Source organism: Nerophis lumbriciformis, linkage group LG21, assembly GCF_033978685.3.
Source record: "Nerophis lumbriciformis linkage group LG21, RoL_Nlum_v2.1, whole genome shotgun sequence".
NCBI lineage: Eukaryota > Metazoa > Chordata > Actinopteri > Syngnathiformes > Syngnathidae > Nerophis > Nerophis lumbriciformis.
Window position 1 is genome coordinate 43,324,596 of NC_084568.2, and position 15,073 is coordinate 43,339,668.

At 38.6% G+C, this 15,073-nt stretch overlaps 1 protein-coding gene across 3 annotated transcripts in view; it reads right to left on the reverse strand.

Moving 5' to 3' along the window:
- The window catches only part of fam135b (family with sequence similarity 135 member B), a 295,578-nt gene that overhangs the window by 232,930 nt on the left and 47,575 nt on the right, over window positions 1–15,073 (reverse strand). For all 3 annotated transcript variants that reach the window (XM_072915616.1, XM_061982341.2, XM_061982340.2), the window contains 3 exons: window positions 8,678–8,820; window positions 822–892; window positions 532–705 (listed from right to left, as the gene is read on the reverse strand). In XM_072915616.1, coding sequence (XP_072771717.1) covers window positions 532–705; window positions 822–892; window positions 8,678–8,820 — 388 coding nt within the window. The remainder of the gene's footprint in view (window positions 1–531; window positions 706–821; window positions 893–8,677; window positions 8,821–15,073) is intronic.

Here is a 15,073-nt window from a genome sequence, read left to right on the forward strand (position 1 = left end):
CCATGCTCAATTATTGCCTCCGTAAATAAAACTTCGGCATTTATCACATCCAAAGAATCTGTTTGGGCGACGAAAAACGTTGAAAGTTTTCCACTTGTATCGCTAGCAACGGCATTAGACTTGTGTTTTTTTGTCCCAACGTGGTCTTTTACATCGCTAATTCCTCCGTGTCCGATCGAAAAATCTTGTCTGCACAAGGTGCAATTCGCGTAGTTTTCACCCTTTTTTTTTTTTAAATTAATGAAAAACCGTATTTTTTATCACTGCAACCGTAACCCGGAATAGGTTGATGAAAACCGTACGAATTACGGGAAAACCGGAGTAGTTGGCAGGTATGCTTGAGGCTTGCTTTCATTTGTCAGTGGAAAAAGTTTGGACACCCCTGCTGTAGAACAAACGTAGAGAGAATTTCAAAGGGCTGATGTTCCCTGACATGATGAAAGGGGAGAGGAGCACATCAAAACAATGTCCGTGCTTTGTAAAACCTTCAAGCCATGTAAATGACAACCCCTAAAAAAAGCTTTCTTCTACCTGATTAGCGGCTGATGTAAGGCAACCAGTGAGGCGTGGATGGAAACGGAAACGACGGACAGGTGGAAGTAGTCAAACATGACAGGAACATGATGGTGCAGGCCTCGCTGCGGGTGGAAGTGGAGGTTGAGGGTGCGACTGCTGATCAACGGGACGGCCACCATGTCTGCCAGCCTAGGAACAGTCATTGAAATTTCAGCCATATTTAATGACTTCTCCATGACTATCTAATATCTTCGCCTGCTGCGGCTTTGAATAATTCAACATGAATAATTGGTGTGTGCACCTACTGTTGCTCGTTGTCAGTGAAGTGAAGATCCAGCTTCAACTGAAAGTCCACCTCGCTGAGGGCCTCCTCTACCTGGAGAACATCAGCAAAGACAACATCCACCAAGGCTTCAATATTTGTCATAAATAAGCAACATTTTTTGACCGGACACATTTCAAGCAGCCTTAATACAGTATTATATATAACATATAATATTTAAGCAGGGGTGTTGTACTCAATTAATTAGAGCAGGAGTGTCAAACTTGTTTTCATTGAGGGCCACTTGTATCACATTCACTGTCAAAATAATAGTTTGACATCTTACTGCAAAAAAATAGTAGCTCAGTCACCGGAATTTGATTGTAAAATGTGCGGTAAATATAATGGAAAAACAGTACCACTGTTTTTATCGTAAAATGTACAATAGTTCTTCGGCATGCATAAAACGGCAATGAAAATCGTAGGGAGGAAAGAATATGAGCCTATACAGAGCATCTATGAGCAGGCAGTTAGGAAAAAAGCTAAGAAAATTATTTCCAACTCACAACACCCACTCTTTCCTGAATATGGAACCCTGCCATCAGGGAGAAGACTCCGGGTCCCACTATGCAAATCTAACCGCCTTAAATTATCATTTGTTCCAGCCTCCATTAAGCTGACCAACAATGTGCAATAGAATTTGAATACATAGGTTAGCACTTTTTTAGCACATAGCACTTTAGCACATAGCACTTTAGAACTAAGCACTTTAGCACACAGCACTTTATCCATGAGCTCTAGTGCAATGCACATTGGTACTTTATCTTTATCTCCATACTGTAGATTTTATGCCTACATCAAAGTGCCACCTATGTCTATCAAGCTCCATGTTCTGATGTTTAAATGTTAGTTGTATGGTTGTGGTTGTGTCTGTGCTTGTGTTTTTGTTCTGTTGTTTTTGGGTATGTTAAGAAAGCAATGATGCACTGTGCCCAAGACAAATTTCCCCGCGGGGACAATAAAGTTGAACCTTGACCTTGACCTTGATACTGTGATACTATAAATTGAAAAAGTTGTTTTATGGTAGAAAACTCGTTAAAATTTTACAATAAATTGTAGTCATTTTTACAGTGTACAATGTGATGGATAACTTGTGTGAAATCTTAAGTTGAGCAGTATTTATTTTGACTAAAACAATTTTTTTTTTTAAATGTATAATATATTTTGTTGCATTATTGGATGGTATTAAAGTTTAAAATATTTGTAATTTTTAGCTGGACATGTAGTATTTTATGTCAAAATAGGAGGAACAAATAGTTGGAAAAGATATAAAGTATTTTATTAACACATTTCTAGGCCTTGAGTTTGACACTTCTGCTCTAGAGTAGCATGACTTAAGTAAAAGTAAGCAATAGCAAAAATAATAGAAATAAGTATGCAGTGACAAAACTACTCAAGTAACTGGTGAGTAACTTTTGTTTAATGGTACTTGAACTTCAAGCATCATTGGTGTGTGCGTGAGAGACACTACTACTTCATGTACTACATCAAATATATTTTACAGTCACTACATTCCCCCTAGAAATACTCAAAACCTAAATATCGCACTTGCTGATGTGTATTTGGGATCTGTGTAAGTCCTGAAAATTTGTAGTCTGTGACGACACCGTAGTCGATAAGCTGCTTCTCATCTTATTCTACAGAATAAGATGGACGGTGTTCAACTTTGAATAATCAAAAAATTGTCAAAATTTCCAAAAATTAAAAAATAAACTTTCCACCCTTTTGCAACCCTAATCTTAACCAATGGTGACTCATCATAGTAAACAATCATGGGTGTTTTTATACATAAACCAACAAATGATTGATGTATAGTTTGTCCCCTGCCAGAGGAGTTGCTTCGCTACGTAGCTTCTATTTTTAACTTCATCATTTTTAATGGAAAACTGTCGTTTTTACCACTGGATTATCAAAAACCTTACTCATTTACTCATCGTAGTTGTTGGCAGGTATGGCAAAGAGACCGATCAAGACTTTAACACACATTGTAGGTCGGAAAAAACGAAGATAAACGGAAAATAATTTACTGAGATAAAAGAGACGGATTTCCGACAATAAATCAAATGCGTGTATAACAGGCTAATGTTAGCATTAGCTAAAGATTAAAAACATCTACATGTGAGCGCAACATGTTTTCTCTAGTTGGAAGTGGAATTCTTGTAGGCTGAAATGTGAACATTCTTATGACGATATAAATGTAATTAAACATTAAAGATCATGTCACGTGTAGCTTGAGCAGTGTTGGGTTAGTTACTGAAAACCAGTAACTAGTTACAGTTACTAGTTACTTTATTTCAAAAGTAACTCAGTTACTAACTCAGTTACTTACACCAAAAAGTAATGCGTTACTGTGAAAAGTAACTATTTAGTTACTTCTTCTACTTTTTGTTTTTAAAGCTCCCATTAATGCCCTTTTAGCCTTCATTTCAGTACTGTTATTGCACTGGAGAATAATACAATCTGTTGATCAACTTGACATGCATTTGCATCACTCAACTCTGCTAAGCAATGTGCTCTACATACAACACACAAAGACAAAGATATGTTTCAAAGGGCCAATTTATTTCAGGCCAGAACAAATTGACAAAACTATTTTAAATAGCTGCAACATAACATACATAAGTAACAAACAGCATAATAACACTAACACTAACACTAACCACGTTAAACCCAGATTCCAAACTAACAAAGGTCTTAACTCATTCTCTTTCTATGCCACTTCAATATGGAATGCACTCCCAACAGGTGTAAAAGAAAGGGCATCTCTATCCTCCGTCAAAACCGCACTAAAAGAACATCTCCAGGCAACTACAACCCTAAACTAACACCCTCCCTTCCACATAATACCTCTTCGGATTGTAAATAATCAAATGTAGACACTTTTTCTTATACTTTCTGATCTCTCTCTCTGTGTCCACTACTTGCTGTACATATCCTACCAAGTCAGTCCTACACTGTTTCAATGTCCATTTCTCTGATGATGCAATTGTTGATGCTGATTGTTGATGACAGAAGTGTTGATACCAACCACACCTAACCCCCCCCCTCCATATCCCACACCCCGAATTGTAAATAATTCAATGTATATACCCTGATGATTATCTTGTGTGATGACTGTATTATGATGTTAGTATATATCTGATAGTATATATCTGTATCATGAATCAGTGGACCCCGACTTAAGCAAGTTGAAAAACTTACTGGGGTGTTACCATTTAGTGGTCAATTGTAGGGAATATGTACTGTACTGTGCAATCTACTAATAAAAGTTTCAATCAATCAATCAATCAATCAACAACATAGCTGTAAAGCTGGCTTCACCTAAGGAAGGCACACGTGACATACACAGAGCCTAACCAGGCAGATTTGAATTGTTGTTTTGGGCAGTAGACGGGATCTTTGATCCAAGACACAACTTACATTTAACTAAATTGTGCTCGACAAAAGAAAAGAAGGGAGAATATCTCATACTTGCCTCTCCCCGGGACAACCATTCTCTCAAATATTTCCCGATTTCCAGCCGGACTCAAGGCACGCCCCCTCCAGGTCCGTGCGGACCTGAGTGAGGACAGCCTGTCGTCACGTCCGCTTGGCCAACCAAAAAGTAACCACAGAACACTATACCGTATAGTCGTATAGTGTTCTGTGGTTACTTTTTTGTTGGCCAACGGTTATTATTGCACAATAAACTGCAGCGTGTTTATTGTGTGTGATATCATGTGCGATACAAGCAGCCGTGCAGTGTGTTTACTTGTGTGTGATGTCATGCGCGATACAAGCAGTCCTGCAGCGTGTTTACTTGTGTGTGATATCATGTGCGATACAAGCAGCCCTGCAGCGTGTTTACTTGTGTGTGATATCATGTGTGCTGCAAGCAGTCCTGCAGCCTGTTTACTTGTGTGTGATATCATGCGCAATACAAGCAGTCCTGCAGCGTGTTTACTTGTGTGTCATATAGTGTGCGATACAAGCAGCCCTGCAGCGTGTTTACTTGTGTGTGATATCATGTGCGATACAAGCAGCCGTGCAGTGTGTTTACTTGTGTGTGATGTCATGCGCGATACAAGCAGTCCTGCAGCGTGTTTACTTGTGTGTGATATCATGTGCGATACAAGCAGCCCTGCAGCGTGTTTACTTGTGTGTGATATCATGTGTGCTGCAAGCAGTCCTGCAGCCTGTTTACTTGTGTGTGATACCATGCGCAATACAAGCAGTCCTGCAGCGTGTTTACTTGTGTGTCATATAGTGTGCGATACAAGCAGCCGTGCAGCGTGTTTACTTGTGTGTGATATCATGTGCGATACAAGCAGCCCTGCAGCGTGTTTACTTGTGTGTGATATCATGTGCGCTGCAAGCAGTCCTGCAGCCTGTTTACTTGTGTGTGATACCATGCGCAATACAAGCAGTCCTGCAGCGTGTTTACTTGTGTGTCATATAGTGTGCGATACAAGCAGCCGTGCAGCGTGTTTACTTGTGTGTGATGTCATGTGCGATACAAGCAGTCCTGCAGCGTGTTTACTTGTGTGTGATATCATGTGCGATACAAGCAGCCGTGCAGCGTGTTTACTTGTGTGTGATGTCATGCTCGATACAAGCAGTCCTGCAGCTTACATTAGACTTACACAAGTGTGTTTACTTGTGTGTGATATCATGTGCGATACAAGCAGCCGTGCAGCGTGTTTACTTGTGTGTGATGTCTTGCGCGATACAAGCAGTCCTGCAGCGTGTTTACTTGTGTGTGATATCATGTGCGATACAAGCAGCCGTGCAGCGTGTTTACTTGTGTGTGATGTCATGCGCGATACAAGCAGTCCTGCAGCGTGTTTACTTGTGTGTGATATCATGTGTGATACAAGCAGCCGTGCAGCGTGTTTACTTGTGTGTGATGTCATGCTTGATACAAGCAGTCCTGCAGTGTGTTTAGTTGTGCGTGACATCATATGCGATACAAGCAGTCCTGCAGCGTGTTTACTTGTGTATGATATCACGTGCGATACAAGCAGTCCTGTGTTGCTTGCATTTTAAGACTTACATTAGACTTACACAAGTGTGTTTACTTGTGTGTGATATCATGTGCGATACAAGCAGCCGTGCAGCGTGTTTACTTGTGTGTGATGTCATGCGCGATACAAGCAGTCCTGCAGCGTGTTTACTTGTGTGTGATACCATGTGCGATACAAGCAGCCGTGCAGCGTGTTTACTTGGTGTGATGTCATGCTCGATACAAGCAGTCCTGCAGCGTGTTTACTTGTGTGTAATATCATGTGCGATGCAAGCAGTCCTGCAGCGTGTTTACTTGTGTGTGATATCATGTGCGATACAAGCAGCCATGCAGCGTGTTTACTTGTGTGTGATATCATGTGCGATACAAGCAGCCATGCAGCGTGTTTACTTGTGTGTGATGTCATGCTCGATACAAGCAGTCCTGCAGCGTGTTTACTTGTGTGTAATATCATGTGCGATACAAGCAGTCCTGCAGCGTGTTTACTTGTGTGTGATATCATGTGCGATACAAGCAGCCATGCAGCGTGTTTACTTGTGTGTGATATCATGTGCGATACAAGCAGCCATGCAGCGTGTTTACTTGTGTGTGATATCATGCGCGATGCAAGCAGTCCTGCAGTGTGTTTACTTGTGTGATATCATGTGTGATACAAGCAGTCCTGCAGCGTGTTTACTTGTGTGTAATATCATGTGCGATAAAAGCAGTCCTGCAACATGTTTACTTGTGTGTGATATCATGTGCGATACAAGCAGCCGTGCAGCGTGTTTACTTGTGTGTGATATCATGCGCGATACAAGCAGTCGTGCAGCATGTTTACTTGTGTGTGATATCATGTGCGATACAAGCAGCCGTACAGCGTCTTTACTTGTGTGTGATGTCATGCGCGATACAAGCAGTCCTGCAGCGTGTTTACTTGTGTGTGATACCATGTGCGATACAAGCAGCCGTGCAGCGTGTTTACTTGTGTGTGATATCATGTGCGATACAAGCAGTCCTGCAGCGTGTTTACTTGTGTGTAATATCATGTGCGATACAAGCAGTCCTGCAGCATGTTTACTTGTGTGTGATATCATGTGCGATACAAGCAGCCATGCAGCGTGTTTACTTGTGTGTGATATCATGTGCGATACAAGCAGTCGTGCAGCGTGTTTACTTGTGTGTGATATCATGTGTGATACAAGCAGTCCTGCAGCATGTTTACTTGTGTGTGATATCGTGTGTGCTACAAGTAGCCGTGCGGCGTGTTTACTTGTGTGTGATATCATGCGCGATGCAAGCAGTCCTGCAGTGTGTTTACTTGTGTGTGATATCATGCGCGATACAAGCAGCTGTGCTGCGTGTTTACTTGTGTGTGATATCATGCGCGATACAAGCAGTCGTGCAGCATGTTTACTTGTGTGTGATATCATGTGCGATACAAGCAGCCGTACAGCGTGTTTACTTGTGTGTGATGTCATGCACGATACAAGCAGTCCTGCAGCGTGTTTACTTGTGTGTGATACCATGTGCGATACAAGCAGCCCTGCAGCGTGTTTACTTGTGTGTAATATCATGTGCGATGCAAGCAGTCCTGCAGTGTTTACTTGTGTGTGATATCATGCGCGATACAAGCAGCTGTGCAGCGTGTTTACTTGTGCGTGATATAATGTGCGATACAAGCAGCAGTGCAGCATGTTTACTTGTGTGTGATATCATGTGCGATACAAGCAGCCGTGCAGCGTGTTTACTTGTGTGTGATATCATGCGCGATACAAGCAGTCGTGCAGCATGTTTACTTGTGTGTGATATCATGTGCGATACAAGCAGCCGTGCAGCGTGTTTACTTGTGTGTGATGTCATGCTCGATACAAGCAGTCCTGCAGCGTGTTTACTTGTGTGTAATATCATGTGCGATGCAAGCAGTCCTGCAGCGTGTTTACTTGTGTGTGATATCATGTGCGATACAAGCAGCAGTGCAGCGTGTTTACTTGTGTGTGATATCATGCGCAATACAAGCAGTCCTGCAGCGTGTTTACTTGTGTGTGATATAGTGTGCGATACAAGCAGCCGTGCAGCGTGTTTACTTGTGTGTGATGTCATGCGCGATACAAGCAGTCCTGCAGCGTGTTTACTTGTGTATGATATCATGTGCGATACAAGCAGTCCTGTGTTGCTTGCATTTTAAGACTGACATTAGGCTTTTAATTTTTTGCGGCTCCAGACAGTTTAGTTTTTTGGTCCAATATGGCTCTTTCAATGTTTTGGGTTGCCGACCCCTGTGCTAGGCTATAGGCTACGAGGAGCAATCAGCTACACAACAGCTAAGCACACGATAGCACACAAGCTAGACATACGTAATAATCATTTAGCAATAAAAAGCAGCACATGTGTCAATATAAACAAGTATTAGATCATTATAGTTGCATAATACTTACACATACAAAGTCTCAGAGGCAGAAAGGTGTTAGAAAATATCCAGTAACAAATGTGTCTGCATCATTCAACTAACTGCGTCATGAGCTTGAGTTATTGTGACCTGTATACCGAAAAACAAATGACCTCTCCCCTTTAACTTAAAGACAGTTTACGTCCATTCCTCACCTTGTTAGATTCATGTTACCTGATCAAACCTTTTCTAACATTCCACACCACAAAATAGTACAAGTATGTACTATGATTTGCGCTGATATCGTTTAATATTGGTAGGCTCCAAAATCGGTATGGGAACACTCCAAGTTCTGAACATTTCTCTGTTATTGACGGACTTTCAGCAAACGGACAAACCTGATGACGTCATCTTGTCACTGAAAGCAATAAAGGACACAAACAGGAACATGTCAACCCGCATGACTCACCCTGTCTCCGTCCAATAGCAGGTGCACTTTGAAGATCACGCAGTCGTTCACCGTGATGTCCTCATTTCTGTAAAGGATCTGAAATATCCGGCTGAACGCCGTGCCGTCGTAAACGCCCGGGGAGCTGAAGCTGCATTCGCCTCCTGTCGCCACAAACGCACAATTACATTCATTACACTTTGCAGGTTAGGCCAGAGATGCCAATATGGAGGATGTGAGAAGTTCATTACACACATTCACCTAGATGCTATAGTACATTCCAGAAGGTATTCTGGCCTGACAAGACCAAACATATCACTGATCACAACTGACTGCAGCTCGTAGTCTCTTTGGCAGCGTAACAAGGATTTGTTTGTTTGTGTCGACAAATACTCTCAACAGTCTAAGGAACCTGGGTGAAGATCTAAGAAGGAGACTCAAAGATCATTACTTCAAACAATGTAAGTGAGGTTTCAAGTGAGTCAATTCAATGAATTACAATACAGGACTTGCTTTGAAAAGCTGTCTTTACAAAGGTAATCATTAACATTACCATGAATTGATTAACGTTGAAAAACTTACTCGGGTGTTACCTTTTAGTCAAATCAAATCAAATCAACTTTATTTATAAAGCACATTTAAAATTTACCACAGGGGTAGCCAAAGTGCTGTACAATGAACAGGTTAAAAGATAAAACGAGTACCGAGCAAACACAACACAACACAAACAGAACACGATAAAAAATAAATAATTAAAATAGAATTAATAAAAACATAAAAACAGGATCACAGCAGGTGTATTATGGGGCGCCATTGCAGGATGGATATCACTCAGTGTTAAAAGCCATGGAATAAAAGTATGTTTTTAAGAGAGATTTAAAAACAGGAAGAGAGGAGGCTTGTCTAACACTCAGAGGTAGGTCGTTCCAGAGCTTGGGAGCAGCAACGGCGAAAGCTCTGTCACCTCTAAGCTTCAGCCTTGTGTCAGGGACCGTCAACAGCAGCTGATCGGCTGATCTTAAGGATCGGGTGGGGCAGTAAGGCTGAAGGAGGTCGGAGAGATAGGTTGGCGCGAGGTTGTTTAGACATTTAAAAACAAATAAAAGGAGTTTAAAATTGATTCGGTAACGCACAGGGAGCCAGTGAAGGGACGCTAAAATAGGGGTGATGTGCTCACGTCTGCGGGTCTGTGTTAGCAGACGAGCAGCAGAGTTCTGCACGAGCTGCAGGCCTGGCTAATGCCTACATACAGGGCATTGCAGTAGTCAAGACGAGTCGAGATAAAGGCGTGGATTAATTTCTCAAGATCATGTCCTGATAGAAGCGGTTTCACTTTCGCTATTTGGCGTAATTGATAAAAGCTTTTTTGTACGACGCTGCTGATTTGTTTTTCGAATTTAAAATCTGAGTCAAACTTTACCCCCAGGCTTGTGACACAGTCGCTGAGATACGGGGTCAGAGTGCCGAGGTCAACGTTGGGGGAGGGAGAGCGACTTGGACCGAACAACATAACTTCTGTTTTATCTTCATTTAGGCTCAGGAAGTTAGCCGAAAGCCAGACTTTGATGTCGTGCAGGCAGTCAATAAGACGTTGAACCGTGTTATTTTGTGGTCAATTGTACGAAATATGTACTGTACTGTGCGATCTACTAATAAAAGTTTCAATCAATCAAAACAATTAAAAGAACAATTATGTAATTGTTGTCATTTGTATTGCTATGTAACTTCAATGTTGCTGATTGTCTGGATTTTGTATTCAGTTGTCCTATTGGATCTACATACCTGCCAACTTTTGAAATCAGAAAAACCTAGTAGCCAGGGTCCAGGGGCCGCAGGCCCCGGTAGGTCCAGGACAAAAGTCCTGGTGGGGGGGGTTCCTTCGCCCCCCCGACGCAAAATGATTGATTGCATTCAGACAGGTTAAAATGTTGCTAAAACCATCACTTTTCTATCAGTCACAGTGACTTTTCAAAACAAAAATATTACAGCAAAAATCATATGGGTTGATTGACATGTTTATTCTGTAAGCTAACTTCAATAGTTTGAAATTATTTTGACAGTTAATGCCAGTTATCCTGTCAACCTTTCACAAGACTTCAATTTGTTCATTGAAAGTATAAACAGTATAAACACTTTTTACAGTAAACAAATGGTAAAACAGTACTAAACAATTCCATAAAAAAAAAAATTGGTGTCATTATTAACTTTCTGTCCAAGCTTGTATAATCTACTGCCTTGTTCAATTGTAAAAAATATTCTGTGCCTAAAATTCACATTTCTATCACAATGATCATACTGTAAACATGGCAAGCTAACTTCATTAAAATTAATAGTCCTGTCAATAGCATGGGATTACAATTCAAATGTAGTTTTTTTGTAAGCCTTTCAAAAGAATTCAAAATGAATGAAAATTAATTGAAGCCATCAGACACTTGAAAAGTGGCACATCACATCTCTAATGTAATCATTTGAACTTTTCAACAGAAATAGCACTGCAAAAATATTAAGGACATACTTCTGTATTTTGGTAGTTATGCTGTCAACATTTAACAAGATTTCTTCAACTTGGACTTGAAAGCATAAATAGTATAAACACTTTTAACAGTATAACAGTACTAAACAATTCCAATAGATAACATTGGTGTCATTACCTTTTTGTTTGCTCAATTATTGCCTCCGTAAATAAAACTTCGGCATTTATCACATCCAAAGAATCTGTTTGGGCGACGAAAAACGTTGAAAGTTTTCCACTTGTATCGCTAGCAACGGCATTAGACTTGTGTTTTTTTGTCCCAACGTGGTCTTTTACATCGCTAATTCCTCCGTGTCCGATCGAAAAATCTTGTCTGCACAAGGTGCAATTCGCGTAGGTTTCACCCTTTTTGGAACGGATAATTATTCCCGGATAGGCTTTTGAATATTGACTGCAGTTTTCTTTTCGGTTTAAGACTCGTTTGCGATTTTTCTCCGGCTGATTCCATGATCGTTCGCTCGTTTGGAAACAATGGCAACTGGTGCCTCGTGCTTGGCAGCGGTGCTATAAATAGCCTCGCGCATGGCATTCGGAATGGCTCGATAGGAAGTTACGGGAAGCAGTGTCGATTGTCATTGTTGTTACGCGATTTCGTGAATAAAATAAAAAAAAATAAAAAAAATGTTAATTAATGAAAAACCGTATTTTTTATCACTGCAACCGTAACCCGGAATAGGTTGATGAAAACCGTACTAATTACGGGAAAACCGGAGTAGTTGGCAGGTATGGATCTATTCAGGCTGTGTAAATTCTAAATGGTATATTTATCATGGATATGTGAAATCAATCAATCAATCAAAGAGTATATTCATATAGCCCGTAATAACATGTGTCTGGAAGAGTTACAATGACTAAACCCACATCCTTGGTGACCGGCTGCAAAGGATGCCGAGTGGGTGCAGTTATTGCAATGAAATGTTGGACCTTTTTGGTCCTTTTTGAGGACAAAACTAGCCATTTGGCAATGGAGCCGCTGGGCAGTTTCAGCACGAGCAGCTGAAGGGCAAAAAAGCCACCAAAAAGGAACAAAAAGCAGTCAAATAAAATGGCTCCAATTGTCATCCAGGACTGACCAGCTTAAACGCCAGGGTTACTAAAACATGCCAAAATATGAAAAAAGCCCCAAAAAGCCGAGGTGTTTTGGTCAACCATGGGGGGCAAGCCACGAGGGCTTAGCTCCTCCCCTTTTAAGCAAAATTACCAGGTTGACCAAAACACCTTAAAAATGTGCAAAAAAGGCTCCAATTGTCTTCAAGAAGTGAGCAGCCAAAGCACCAGTGTAAATAAAACACACAAAATGTGGAAAAGGCAGAGATGTTTTGGCCAAGCAGGTAAAAGTCTATTCAGGGGGCAAGCCAGGAGGGCTTAGCTTCTCCACCAAAACACCTCAAAATATGGAAAAAGCTGAACATTTTATTACTTTGGATCTATTTGCTCAATGTTATTGTATCATATTTGTTCAAGGGGAACTGCACTTTTTAGGAATTTTGTCCGTCGTTCACAATCATAGGAGACAAGAACACATATTTTTTTAGGATTCTAAATTTGATTAAAAAAAACACTTTGCTAATGAGTCACAGTTGTAGCCTTTAAAGCCTTCTAAAGCAACTTCACAACCATCAACATTTTATATACACACAGCAAGTATATATATATATATATATATATATATATATATATATATATATATATATATATATATATATATATATCATGTGGTAACAGACACCTTCATAACAATTTGTAATATGTACAATATACACACTGCAAGTATATATATAATGTAGTAAAAGACACCTTCATAACAATATGTAATACGTACAATATACACACTGCAAGTATATATATATAATCTAGTAACAGACACCTTCATAACAATATGTAATATGTACAATATACACACTGCAAGTATATTTATAATGTAGTAACATACACCTTCATAACAATATGTAACATGTACAATATACACACTGCAAGTATATATATATAATGTAGTAACAGACACCTTCATAACAATATGTAATATGTACAATATACACACTGCAAGTATATATATATCATGTAGTAACAGACACCTTCATAACAATATGTTATATGTACAATATACACACTGCAAGTATACATATAATGTAGTAACAGACACCTTCATAACAATATATAATATGTATAATATACACACTGCAAGTATATATATATATATATAATGTAGTAACAAACACCTTCATAACAATATGTAATACGTACAATATACACACTGCAAGTATATATATAATGTAGTAACAGACACCTTCATAACAATATGTAATATGTACAATATACACACTGCAAGTATATATATAATGTAGTAACAGACACCTTCATAACAATATGTAACATGTACAATATACACACTGCAAGTATATATATATATATATAATGTAGTAACATACACCTTCATAACAATATGTAATCTGTACAATATACACACTGCAAGTATATTTATAATGTAGTAACATACACCTTCATAACAATATGTAATACGTACAATATACACACTGCAAGTATATATATAAAATGTAGTAACAGACACCTTCATAACAATATGTAATATGTACAATATACACACTGCAAGTATATATATAATGTAGTAACAGACACCTTCATAACAATATGTAATATGTACAATATACACACTGCAAGTATATATATATCATGTAGTAACAGACACCTTCATAACAATATGTAATATGTACAATATACACACTGCAAGTATATATATAACGTAGTAACAGACACCTTCATAACAATATGTAATACGTACAATATACACACTGCAAGTATATATATAAAATGTAGTAACAGACACCTTCATAACAATATGTAATACGTACAATATACACACTGCAAGTATATATATAATGTAGTAACATACAACTTCATAACAATATGTAATACGTACAATATACACACTGCAAGTATATATATAATGTAGTAACAGACACCTTCATAACAATGTGTAATATGTACAATATGCACACTGCAAGTATATATATAATGTAGTAACAGACACCTTCATAACAATATGTAATATGTACAATGTATACACTGCAAGTATATATATATAATGTAGTAACAGACACCTTCATAACAATATGTAATATGTACAATGTACACACTGCAAGTATATACAGTATATAATGTAGTAACAGACACCTTCATAACAATATGTAATCTGTACAATATACACACTGCAAGTATATTTATAATGTAGTAACATTCACCTTCATAACAATATGTAATATGTACAATATACACACTGCAAGTATATATATAATGTAGTAACAGACACCTTCATAACAATATGTAATATGTACAATATACACACTGCAAGTATATATATATCATGTAGTAACAGACACCTTCATAACAATATGTAATATGTACAATATACACACTGCAAGTACATATATATAATGTAGTAACATACACCTTCATAACAATATGTAATCTGTACAATATACACACTGCAAATATATATATATATAATGTAGTAACATACACCTTCATAACAATATGTAATATGTACAATATACACACTGCATGTATATATATAATGTAGTAACAGACACCTTCATAACAATATGTAATATGTACAATATACACACAGCAAGTATATATATCATGTAGTAACAGACACCTTCATAACAATATGTAATATGTACAATATACACACTGCAAGTATATATATAAAATGTAGTAACAGACACCTTCATAACAATATGTAATATGTACAATATACACACTGCAAGTATATATATAATGTAGTAACATATATGTAATATGTACAATATACACACTGCAAGTATATATATATCATGTAGTAACAGACACCTTCATAACAATAT